Raw genomic sequence first — 13348 nt, forward strand, 5'->3', positions numbered from 1 at the left:
ACACTTGTTATAAGGCATACAAGAGCAGGATTTTTTGTGACATATTTGATGAAATTGCTATTAGCCGTGTTAACAGAGTAGCGTGTGTGTTCTGTACTTTTTTATGGGTGTTGACAGAAGAGCAGAACTCAGAAAGGAGACACTTGATAAGCTTGAGAGGACCAGACAGTACTTTAGCCAATCAGATAACAGACTTTCTTTGAGGATACTGCACCAAATTGCCAATGTAAGTCGATGCAATGGCACAAAATTCAAGTTTCACAAATGTCAAACAAACCAATATCTGAAGGTGATCATGTTGCAAAGCGGGTTGGATAATCTTTATTTTATAATGATTTAAATCCTCTGTCAGTCAATTTCTGTGAAGTCATAAGCTTAAAATATTTCCTTGCATATAAAGCTGTAAAGCCTCTACACGAAACTTAAAAAAACTCAAAAAAGCAGAGCCAATCTGATTTTTCAAAAGAGTTTCCCATGACCAGGTGGCGTCTCCATCCTCAATGATGGCGAGTGTATTCAGTACAATCAGTTTTATCAGTGGTGTATGTGCTCCTGGGGTTTATCTAGCAGATAGGGATTTTGCAGCCGCTTCTCTACCTGTGTGACTGAGGGAATAAAACATCATCCAGCTGAAGGTGGCCAAAAAAGAATGATGGTAGCTGCATTTATGTGAACTTCGACATATACTTGCTTACACCTAAGCAAACACACACACATTCATACGGTGTCTTTGTGCATGAGATAGAGATTTATCATGGTGTGTGTGTAGACAATAGGCCTCGAGCGAGTGTGTGTTTGTATTCCCGCACAGATAGTGGTTTTGGATGACTAGTCGTCACAGACAAAGCAGAAACTCTTTGTTAGATGCTCTGCAAACTTTCTCACGGTCTAAAACATCCACAGAGCAAGAGCATTCAGGATGGATCTTAAAAAAGTTATATGCTGCATAATTGGGTAAGGAAGTATTACTTTAAAGGTTGATGAAATGCAATAATAATGATAAATGTGTTGCATGCTAGTACAAAAGCATTGGAACGGAGCCCATCAAACCTGATTATTGTATCGTTTTAATAACACACACAAAGAGTACAAGGTCCAGTGCCAACATCAGAAACTTAAGCTATAAAGCATGCAAATAATTCAAAAATATTTATGAAAATTACACAGGCCTATTAAAGGCAGGAATTAACAGCCTTAGGCCTTACTATAGTAAACCATTCAACCACACATGAAAACAAAGTATGTGATACATATTTGAACATCCTGTGTTTAACCACAACACTTTTTATTAATAACACCATACTACATTTTTAAGTTTTTTGTCTCGTTTGCTATGTATTCTCACAATGAACAAAAACACTCGTGTGGAGGAAGAATGGCCGTAATGGAAATGCACGAGGACGCAAACGTACTGCACGAGCCAGTTATCAGTCTTCGAGCGCCCTCAGGTGGACAAAAGCAGTCGACGCAAATCGACAGAACCTTTATTTACCGTTGCCAAGTAACAGGACTCTTGTTAACAGGCCTAAACGTTATTCATTCCAGGAAGGGATTTAGTGACCACTGTTTGTACTTAATTAAAACAAATAATTCATAGATAATAAGTTAGTCAATATGTCAAAACCTAAAGAAAAAGAACCCGTGGACATTGTGCACCAAAACGCGATTCACGTCGAGACTATAATGAAGGAGTTGAGACACCAGAAGCTTCACACAGAGTTTAACATCAACCCTTTCAAAAAGCGTAAGTACATGGCTTTACAATATTTGTTCTTTGTGTGCTACAGTAAGTGTGTAAAAGATCGTCTTTGTGTTTAGTGCACATTTTGACCGATAAGCCAATGTCTGAAGTGTCCTGTGGAAAAGAAGAGGAGGATCGTAAGTAATGTTATTTCTCGTTTGAACAAATACCACACTAGACACATAAATCCATCTACTGTGTGTGACCCTGGATCACAAAACCAGTCTTAAGTAGCACGGGAACTTTTTTAGTAAAAGCCAAAAATACATTGTATGGGTCAAAATGATCCATTTTTCTGTTATGCCCCAAATCATTAGGATATTAAGTAAAGTTCATGTTCCATGAAGATATTTTGTGAATTTCCTACCCTAAATACTTAAAAACATAATTTTTGTGAGTTACAGGACCTCTGATGGACAACTTTAAAAGGCGATTTTCTCAATGTTTAGATTTTTTAGCATCTTTTATCCTTAACAACTCATACATCAATAGAAAACTTATTTATTCAGCTTTCAGATGATGTAAAAATGTCAATTTCGAAAAATTGACCCATGAGACTGGTTTTGTTGTCCAGGGTCACATATACAGCGTTCTATGATTTGGTTTTAAAACACTCTGCCAGTGTCAGTACTTAGTTGTAAAGGAGTTGAAACAATTGCACTTATATTGACAAATTATTTTGTGCAGCTGCTTTTCTCCAGATCATACATGGGGCTCGTTTGGAACCAACAAAGAAGTACACACACCCTCAGACTGAAGCGCAAGAGATAGGCTGGATATCCAGTCCTCTGGTAAACTTTTGGTTTATTTAATAAACATGTACATCACTGATTTAGTCTCTTCAGATCTAGATTTCAATATTTAGACTAACCATTTACATTTAATATTTACAGTTAGTCCATTCACATTCTTATTAAATATTTTAAGTCTGTCGTTTGTATTTAGCTACATTACATTTATGCATTTGGCTGACATTCTGTGACCTTTGTGCTGCAAATGCACTGCTTTACCAGTTGAGCTACAGAAACACAAATATAAAATGAGGCATTTTAAATGTTTATTTAGATAAATCTTCAAACTTGCAAATTATTTTTTCTAATTTTACTTTTTTATTAATGGGCTGTATTTTACAGTAGGCTACATTGGGAAACCCATAGTGGATTATCTCCAATTCTCAAACAATACTAAATCCCAGATTAAATCGATAAATTACCCATAAATAAATATTCTGCCTTTTTTTATGTATGTGCTCTATTCATTCAGGGATTTGCTTAAACCTGTATGTCACTCTTTCTTCTGTGGATCTCAAAATAAGAATACGATGGAAGTCAAAGGGGGCCAAAGTTCTTTAGTTACCAACATTCTTAACAATATCTTAGTTTGTGGTCTGCAGAAGAAAGTCATACAGGCTTAGAATGACAGGGTGAGTAAATAATGACAGAATTTTTATTGTTGTGTGAACTATCCCTTACGCCACAATTACTATAATAACTATGGTAGAATATACCGTGGTTAATATTTAAGAAACTTCACTTGATTCTGACTTCCATAGTCTGCTATTAATCAGCCTCCTTTGTGTAGCTTGTTTCAGATCGCAATGACAGGAGACTAAACTTCCCACGGCAGAACTCTGAAATCACTAAATACATGGATGCTGCCTGGCGCCTGAAGGAGCAAACACAAAACCTTGGGTGACAGTTTGGCTGTATCTCCTTTGGCTATAACAATACTACCATTAAACAAGCCTGGGTAGAATCTGTGAGCACAATGAGCATGCGTTAATGTTATAAATAAACTCTACACAAAGTTCTAGATCAAATCTGTGTCATAGAAATGCTCAGTATTACATTAAATATTCAGTCATGTTTGTTTCTCAAATCTAAGCTGCCACTTAGATGGTGTTGTACCAGCCTAGATAGTCAGCCAACTAGGTTTTAAAACATAACCACGGTGTTTAGAATTTCAGTCATGTACAGTATCTGGGCATATGTAAACGTGGGTCAAATGTGCACCATTCATCACTATAAATGTAACCGCACCTGTCCAGCAGAACCTCCACAGAGTAAGCAAAAAAGATTAGTCCACTTAATCGATCCTCGATAATGCCATATTATACAGAAATATGTTTCACATAGCATGCTTCACATGAAACATCCATTACTGTGGCTGTAATCTACTGCCTGTTTATTGGAATAATATATACAGAATATATCAGCCACTCAGGTCAAGCTATATGACTTGTAAGATTTATTATTCCACTTTTTTTGCTGCTCCTTTCTAATAAAATGCATAGATGCATTTTACCTACCTCAGATACAGTTGTATAATGTAGATATAAGAAGGACTCGGGTGGTATTAATGTACAAAGAAATTCTGAAGGTAGATCACTTCAATAAATATCAATGTACAGGACCCAAACAATCTCAGTGCTTCCTACATGTTCTTTAGCAATATAATTTGCTTCGAATTTTGAAAACCTATTATGCATTTTCAGTTTACTACTTAATTATTAAATGGTTTGAGTGCTATGAATGCTTCTTGTCTCATTTTAAACTCTATTAGAACAGCATGATGCTTTTTAACCTGATTAAAGTGAAGACAGTTTTAACTAAGCTGTGCATGTCATCAACGATGCCAAGCTGCAACTCAGTGTGAATTTATTTCATTAGTCTAGTCTGTTTCACAACGGAAGAATCCTTAGAAACTCAAGACTCAAATTCAAGACCTTCTCTGTCTCTAAACTAGAGAAGTGGTCATCTACATCCCAGGCAAATGTCCCAATTGATTAAAGCCTCCAAAGAATCTATACCTGAGTCATCAGAGCTTCTTTCCACCCCATGAATGTCTAATAATCGGTGATCATATTAGTGTTAAATTGTAATTTTTAGCTAAAAGAAGCCTTTCTTACAATTAAAGTTTGTACTTTTAAGCCAATCCCTTAGAATTGTTTTATTCAAGTGATATGTTTACGGATGTCACAATATAATACAATTTCGTACAAACAATTTATTTTCCATAATATTTACATCACAATTATTTATCAAAATACTACAAACAAAGGTCATGCCATATTAAATAATCATCTTCGTTTTTTGCCTTAATGGGAGACTCCACCCAAAAATGAAAACCAAACCAAAAATGGTAGTCAAACATGCCCTAGAACTGTTGGTTTTTCTTTATTCTTCACAATATCTCATATTGTGTTTTAACAGAACAAAACAAATCACACAACACATTTTCCTACTATGGTAGTCAATGATGTCCCAGAAATGTCAGTTGCTAACATTTTTCAAAATATATTTCTTTGTATTCATCAGAACAAACTGTGTCTTTAATATTTATGCACATATTTATAATTTATACAGGTTTGGGTGGAGCCCCCCTTTAAGCTAAAATAACTAATTAAGAATCTTTGAGCGGTTAAACAGTTACCTCAACACAAAGGTGAGAGACTTTTCTTTGGAGGTCTTAACAGTCACAGGAAGCTTAATCAATCTGTCAGGAAAGGGTAAAAGGTGGAGCTGTCTAAACTGATATCTCAAGTCAGGGTCAATGTGGTGTATTTGACAAGGAAATGTATTTCACTGCAACATCAAGAAATCAATAAGGTCTAAAAGGTTAATTAGAATTCTTCCTGGTTTCGTTCATTCTAATCCTAATGATCAGGAAAAAGCTACATTCAATGCTTATTGGCAGTACAGTCACTGAATTTGATGCGATTTATTGATGTCTGTGGTGACAGCTGAGAATCGCCACATCTTTTATCTACAGGCATAGTGTATTTAATTCTACCTAAATAAACACAATCATCAGCAAACTCAAGTTTAACCACAAAGTGGACATCATAGGGCATGGGGACTGCTCGAATATCCACCCACATTTTATGTAGAACTGGTGTACATAAAAGTTTACAAAAACATTGTTTATGCTGTGAACCTTACATACTTTTCAGTCAATCGTGATGAATGCTAATTGTCACCGATGTAAACACGACAGCCTGTTTCAATGTGGACTGTTAAAGAACGCAAGGCAAGTACATAGCACATTTCATACACAAGGGCAATTCAAAGTGCTTTACATAAAATGATTGACAAAGAGAAATAAGACGTATCTTTAAAATGCAAATGAATTCAGATCACAAATACAATTTTAGATTTTAAGAAACAATAAAACAGCAGTAATATTGATGAAAAATGTGAGTGTACATATAAAAAGAATAAGAATTAGAAATGCAGTTGATGTAATCTGGCACAGTGCTCATGTTGTGAATGCACAGCTAAACAAGTGTGTTTTTAATCTGGATTTAAAAGTAACTACTTTTTGTGAACATCTGATGTCTTCTGGAAGCAGATTCCAGCTATGGGTGGCATTATGGCTAAACGCTGACTCGCCTTGTTTTGAATGAACCCTTGTTATCTCTAACTGACTTGATCCTGATGATCTCAGAAGTCTGTTTGGTTTATATTCAATAAGCATATCTGAGGTGTATTTAGGTCCTAGACCATTGAGTGATTTATAGACAATTAATAATACTTTGAAGTTGATTCTAAAAGTAACTGGTAACCAGTGTAAGGACCTGAGGATTGGAGTGATATGCTCAGATTTTTTGGTTCTGGTCAGAATCCTGGCAGCAGCGTTCTGTATGAGCTGCAGCTGTCTAATGGTCTTTTTGGGAAGACCAGTAAGAAGTTAAGACAAAACATCTGATTCTGGCTATGTTTCTGAGATGGTAGTATGCTGATTTGCATATTGCTTTGACATGACTGCTGAAACTAAGGTCAGACTAAAAAATGACGAAGTTTTTTGACCTTATACCTCTTAGGTCAAGGTATGTGTTTACCTTGTTAGTTTCATCCTTGTTACCAAATACAATGACTTCAGTTTTGTTTTTATTTAACTGAAGGAAGTAACACTAACGTCTCCCGGAAATCTTGTGGAATTCAACCAACCAGAAAGTAGGATATACTTTCTATTATTTTGTTTAAAACAGGTTACTAATTGCAAACTTGAACATGTGTTACGTCTTTTGTAAGCTTTAGTTGTGTGTTTACTGTTTACCTGTTTTGATGCTTTATGGGAGATCATTTTAAGTAGAAAACCAAACAACTTCCCTATTCCCCACTTTATCGCAAAACATGAAAAGACTAACTTTAAAACTCAAAATAAGCCTAGCTGTCTCTAAAGCCAAAGCTTTGGTGTTAGTCTGTTAATCTGAAAATCACACATTGAAACACTGGTATATTGTAAATCACTTCTAGCCCGTTTTGTCTTTCATGTAATTACCATTGTGGTGTTATCTTGAACTATCCATCAACATTTGGACCTTAAAAAAGGTTAGGATCTCAGCACTTTCTTTTATGCTTATGCAGGGTTTTGAAGACTAACAACTGCTGTGTAACTTACTCTTTTCTAATTAAGTATTTTGGTTGCTATATTTGTATAATGGTGGTTCTCCTCTTCTGATTGATTTTTTTTAGTGAAACATCCTCAGAAACAATAGAAATCCGGGGCATGGCTACACACTGTAGTTACACAGAACCTGCTGTCTCATCAGCATCTCACTGTGTGTTTGCTCTGGGGTGAAGACAGCTCGCTAAGACTACAAAGATCCAGAATTGTCAATAGAGTCAGGGAACCAATTTATGTTCATTTTCTTTTGTTCGTGTACGTGTTGTGGAGAATCGTGTGTTGAGTTACGATGTAGGCTACTACCACTGGACCAGCAATGTAAGTTGATGAATCAGCGATGATAAAAGATCTTGACTTTACTGTGCAAAAAACGCAAGGATGGACTACATACATTTACAGCTATACAGTAAACAAAACATACATTTGCAGAATGTTTTTGGAGACTTCAATCTCTGTATCAAAAATTAAATATATTTTTCTTCTACGTTCTACTGTTATCTATAAAACTATAGAGAAAAAACACAAAATTATTAACACAAATATTATAATCTTGTTTTTTGTTCTTTCTCTTGACAAGACATGTCTGTTTCACTTAATTGCTATATATTATTTTAAAGATGAATCTATATCATGTATTTGCTTATACCATAAAAATATTAGATATTCATCATACAAAGTGGAGTGATTTAAAGCTCAGTTTTTCCCCTTTTTAAATAGACCTTTAATTTATTTTGAGTAATAACCACGTCTTTATCTTTGGATATAATTCAATACATGATACAATTTGGGTGATAATACAGGACTTATGGTGCCAGCATTATGTATTATATTAAAAAGAAGTTAATTGAAAAAAAACACATTTAAATGTAATACATAACACATCAATTCTGAGGGTCACACCTGAAATGCAAATTCATAGTTCAAGTGGTGATCACAAAGTTAGATGTAGGATGTCCTTCCATTGCTGCCTCTGTGTAACCTGCAATATTTCCACCATCGTTTTTGTTTTTCACACCCATGCTGTCCCACCAACAGGAAGGAGCGTTTTTGCATGTCCACGGGAGGCCGAGCTCATAAAACAGACCCGTGTGTGAAAGCTGGGCATTTAAAACACACAGCATTTCTCTCCCGCTGCGACACTGATTGGAAGAGAGCAGGCAGATTAATCAAGAGAACGCTGGCATTTCGCCGAGGACATCACTGCAATTGTGGGGGAAATGTGACGCTGGCTTCCATCAATCCGGAGGGGATACACAACAATGCTGTAAAAGACAGTGTGATGAAAGGCTGGGATAATCGCTGTTATTTTACGCTACTGAAAAATTAATCGTATTATTCCCTGGTGCTTGTGATCCTACTACGAAAGCAGACATAGAGTGAGTAGTTTACGTTAAAAACATCAGGATTTATAGATTGTCCAGGGTTTAGATGAGCTGTCCTCAATATGAACTCTACTCTTCGACTCCTCTTGATCCTCTGCTGTCTATATTGAGCTTCCCTCACAAGCCTTTCCATTCTTTTTTCATTACCCTCTCCTAAATTGTATTTTCTCTCTCGTTTTCTGCTTGCGTAGTTGTTTCTTGTTTTCTCTCCACCTTCAATATTATCATCATTTTCTTCCTTTTATCCCTGCTCCCTACGGATTTGTGGAGTAATGGAGCATGCAGTATTTTTCACACGCCCCTGCGTGAGGAGAAAGACAGACAGATCCAGGACATATATGTCAAGGGAGACTTGGGTGAGATAGAGAAGGGCCCAAGATGAAGGTTGAGGAGAAGATATGAAATCAGATCATTCATCATCCTGAATGTTATAAAGGGGCCATATGAGATATTACATTTTTCGTTTGAACTTTTGAAATAAAACCATTCTGTAACTTCAAAAACTTTCTCTCAGGATTGAAAATAATGTTTTATTGAAACAAAGCAAGTGTTGGGAAACTTTTTTTTAATGAATTGCTCACTCTCTAGTGGTTCCAAACCTGTATACATTTCTTTGTTCTGATGAACTAGAAATATATGGGAAAATGTTAGCAACTTACATTTTGGGACATCAAAGTAAAAAAAGGTAGTCAAAGGTACTCCCAAACCTTTTGCTCTCCTACGTCCTTCAAAATATTTTTATTTTGAGCAAAAAATATCTACAAATATGGTAGTCAATGATGCCCCAGAAATGTCAGTTGCTAACATTCTTCCAAATATCTTTCTTTCAAAGAAATTTATACAGGTTTGGAACAACTTGAGGGTGAGTAAATCATGACAGAATTTGCACTAAGTGAAAATAGCTGTCGGTTCTGTTCCCTCTAAGTGAAAATAGCAACATTTCTTATTGATATGCTATTTACACTAACAGGAAATAGCTGTATTTTCTTTTTATTAAGTAGAAATAGTAGTTGGCAGATAACGTTACCATTTGCACCTCAGTATTGTTGTGCGTTAAACATTTTGCAATAATAACAGTGTGTAAATCATTATATTTATGAAAAGTATTAAAAAGATGGGAACTTATGGAGATATTGTAGCACTAAACCTACCCCTAACCTTGCCCTAAACCTAAACTTTATGATTAAAAATTTATTTTAAGTCTTAAATAAATTTTATTGAAAACAAATGCCTTTAATGCCTTTAACAAATGCCTGTAATGTGATAGCAAAAGATGAAAGAGCATTTTCAGCAAGAGGTGAAGTAGAACCCTATAGTCTACAGTGCCAAGCTATACAGACTTTACACCTCAAACCATTGGAGTTATTGTTAGAAATGGTGTCATTCTTACAGTTTCTCGATTCCAGTGGTTCTCAAACTTTTTTGCGTAAGTACTCCTTTTTATGATTTTTTCAAGCCAACTACCCCTTGACCAGACTGCAACATTTTGCATTAAAATACAGTGAAGTGAGAGTCAGACAGTTATTATATCTGATGCCCCCAAACAAGTTTATTGCTTATAAAAATTTCTGTATGTACCTTTACGCAACTATGTAAATCTCTTAAGTATCAGCATAACAATTAAAGGTAAATTAGTGTTTTTCAGTTCAGGAAAATCATTACATTTAACCGCAACCTCTCCTAACTTACATTATTTTGCACCCAGACTCTGCTCCTGATTCCGGGTCTCAAAAAATTACTTTTATAAATTGAAATGCGTTTTAAATGAATGAATTCATTTTTTATGCATATTTGTGTAGTCCTAATTTAATATAACAATACTATTATCATCATTTATTGACTTATTTATTCCTAAATTTCCGTTTCTCTCACGTAGCCCCTGCGGTACACCTGGGGGTACGCGTGCCCCCATTTGGGAACCACTGCTCTATTCCAATCACTTATTGGTGGGCGGAGCTTGTGTAATTTTGTTCTCAGTCTAAATAGACACTCCAGAATTTTTAATCTTTGGGTGAACTATCCCTATAAAAGTTCTAGGCTACATGCTTTAAAACCAATATAGATTTGAGGGTCTATACCATTCAATTAAATACTCATATACATAGACGTTTGTTATCCCTACTGTACAATTTTACAAAATAAAAACAGACCAGACAGCAGACACAGTCAGGTTATCACAATATGCAAGTAATGGCAAACTGATCTTTAAAGCACACTACTGAAATTTTGCTCCGGCTCTCTGTGCGGTTGATAAGCACAATTGTCTGTTACCAGTGAAGTAAATAATGTTGCTATATAAGTTTCCCCATGGCCACATTACACGTGAATTTATTGACGTAATTGATGTAACCGGCGAATGCAGAACCGTCGTTTGGAAACCATTTTACACTCTTCCGCAGAAAGGGCGGGGCTGTGTGTACCAACCCGAACACAGAACTAACAAAGTGTGGTTGTAGCCGCTATGAGGCTGTTCAGACAGCAACGAGAGTAAAATTTGTCCAGTTAAGAGTTGTTCTACCACTGAAATAATTTTAGAAACATTATCTTAAGGTCGAAAAATCTACAAGGTGTTACTTTAAAAGCATTACAAGAGTTTGATGTTTATTTATTAGGTTATTAATGTATGCCTGGCAAAACACATTTTTGTCAATATTTATGTATGTTTCATGGATAGTACTGCCCAGTAATCTTTACTCCTGCCAGCTATTTACATTTTTTGTTTCAGACATCTTATTTTTACTGAATGGAAATATATAAAAATGTGATATTAAGACATATATCTATGTAGAAGGTGTTGTTCCAACATTATGAACATTTGTAAGTGGAAAATTTTACCTTGGCTATTACAGCCTTCGAAATTGTCTGGACCGCAGCCTACGTCCCAGTACTGTCGTACTATAATTTACATTCAGCAATAAACGTTCTGCATTAGAAAGCTGCAGACCAGCAAAAGGTCCTGTACTATGGGGACCTCTATTTTCTCACACTTCCTTCTGTCCAGCAGTCCATAAAAGAGATCAGTGAAGCGAATATTGGGCCTGGGCATATGAAGAATGACCAGCAGATGCAGGCATTGAAGAGAGACATCTTCACCCAGCAGACAGATCAAACTGATATATGAGCTTTCAAGACCTTGTGAAATCAAAATGGGAGTTTTGTGGCTTTTAGTCCATGTCTGTAAAAGTTGACAAAACAAACTTTTACCCAGTTATGTGCTGTCTTTTTCTTCCAGACAAACGAATAAAAAATAGATGACTCATCTTGCACTGCAAAGTATTTGTTGGAAATATGTAAACATAGATAAGAACACTGTATTCATCACTTCCCTATCTTTTAAATAAAAGGGAGTAAGGATGCATGCTTATATGCAGCTATATGAGTATGCCTTCACAAATGAAAAGACTGACATTAGCAATAAAAAGTAGGATACTGCATTTGTGAATGTTCATGTCTGTCACTTGTTGGGCCGATAAGACCAGTTGTAAGGGTGATATGTGCATTCTCAGTCAAGGTGACTCTAGGACCCGTTCTCAGCAGAGAGCCAACAGCGAGTCTGCAAGTAGGCTAATGAATAATCACACACCATCAGCATGTGGAGACACACACCTGTTTTAATAATCTCTCCTTCTGTCTCCCACACACACATACCCATTTCAAGATAACAGTAGCTGCTCCGATGTTATTGTACATATCTCCCTTACAAAGCATCTGATAGAGCGCATCTATTATCTGTCTTTTATTCCTTTCTCTAAGTCTCCAACTTCAACCACAGCATTGTCCATGAATAATAACTGCCAGCACAAGCTCACTGATGTGTGGCATTCTGTATGCATCTATTCATGCCTAGGAAGAGGTGCCGGATTTTATCATCTGGATTATGAGAAGGAAGAGGGCGTGCACACAGCTCCGCGCAACCCCTCTCGGTGTTGCACTGACGAAATTGAGAGTTTGTCTTTTAAATGTCACGGATGTGGACTGAGTTTTATTATCCTGTGGAAGTAATTGGATTGAGCTGAGAAAGCTACAAAAATAAAATTGCCTATAAAATTAGACCGATGATCAAACAGAATGTCACTAATATTAATTAATAAACTCTTAAACATAGGGCAAATACATTCGTCTTTTTTATCTGGGTGTTGAATGTGACAGCGATTGGAGGTTTGAATAAAACAATTTTGTAATAATCAGGCCACGGATATGACAAAGTCATTTGTGAAAAATTGCAACTTTGAGTTAACTGTAAAAAACAATACAAAAAAATAAAAATGTTTAAGTTAATTGAACTTAAAAATACTAGTCAACACAACAAGTTTGGATCAAATTCATTGTGTAAACTAATATTTTTGAACTCAATTTTTTTAAACTCAAAGGCAACCCGGTAACTTTGAGTCCGAAACTTCCCCACGTTAAAAAAAATATATGACCTCACGTTGTGTCAATCACTGCCTCCGATATTTTCGTCCGTCATAAAAAAATCACAACGGGTTCGATTTTCTGTGTTTTTCGCATCCGTAGCAAGCATTTTGAGTGGCCTTTTATAACAATTCAGAGACGGAGTACAAACGGGAGCCAAAAATGAAAAAACGCATTCGAAAATTTCGGACTGTATGTGCTTTTTATTTGAACCAACAAAAAGCATAGACATTTTTTAACAGTGACATGTATTTGTTGTTTCAATAAAAAAGGTTACCCGGCTGTTAATTCAACATAAAAATATTAGTTATTGCATGAAAACAATGAAGACAGCTGCATGGGTATCTTGATATTATAGTGAATATCTACTATTCTCTGGCAAACTTCAAGCTAAATGAGAATT

The 13348-nt window shown here is 35.8% G+C and overlaps 1 protein-coding gene across 1 annotated transcript; it reads left to right on the forward strand.

Annotated features, from left to right (window-relative positions):
• The first annotated feature begins 1460 nt into the window (after positions 1–1460).
• Positions 1461–3560, forward strand: cfap144 (cilia and flagella associated protein 144). Its single transcript, XM_056751061.1, has 4 exons — positions 1461–1744; positions 1819–1878; positions 2429–2532; positions 3323–3560. Exons 1-4 carry the CDS (start codon positions 1615–1617, stop codon positions 3434–3436), a joined length of 408 nt encoding a protein of 135 aa, XP_056607039.1. The 5' UTR covers positions 1461–1614; the 3' UTR covers positions 3437–3560.
• The last annotated feature ends 9788 nt before the right edge of the window (positions 3561–13348 follow it).

Source organism: Triplophysa dalaica, chromosome 6, assembly GCF_015846415.1.
Source record: "Triplophysa dalaica isolate WHDGS20190420 chromosome 6, ASM1584641v1, whole genome shotgun sequence".
NCBI lineage: Eukaryota > Metazoa > Chordata > Actinopteri > Cypriniformes > Nemacheilidae > Triplophysa > Triplophysa dalaica.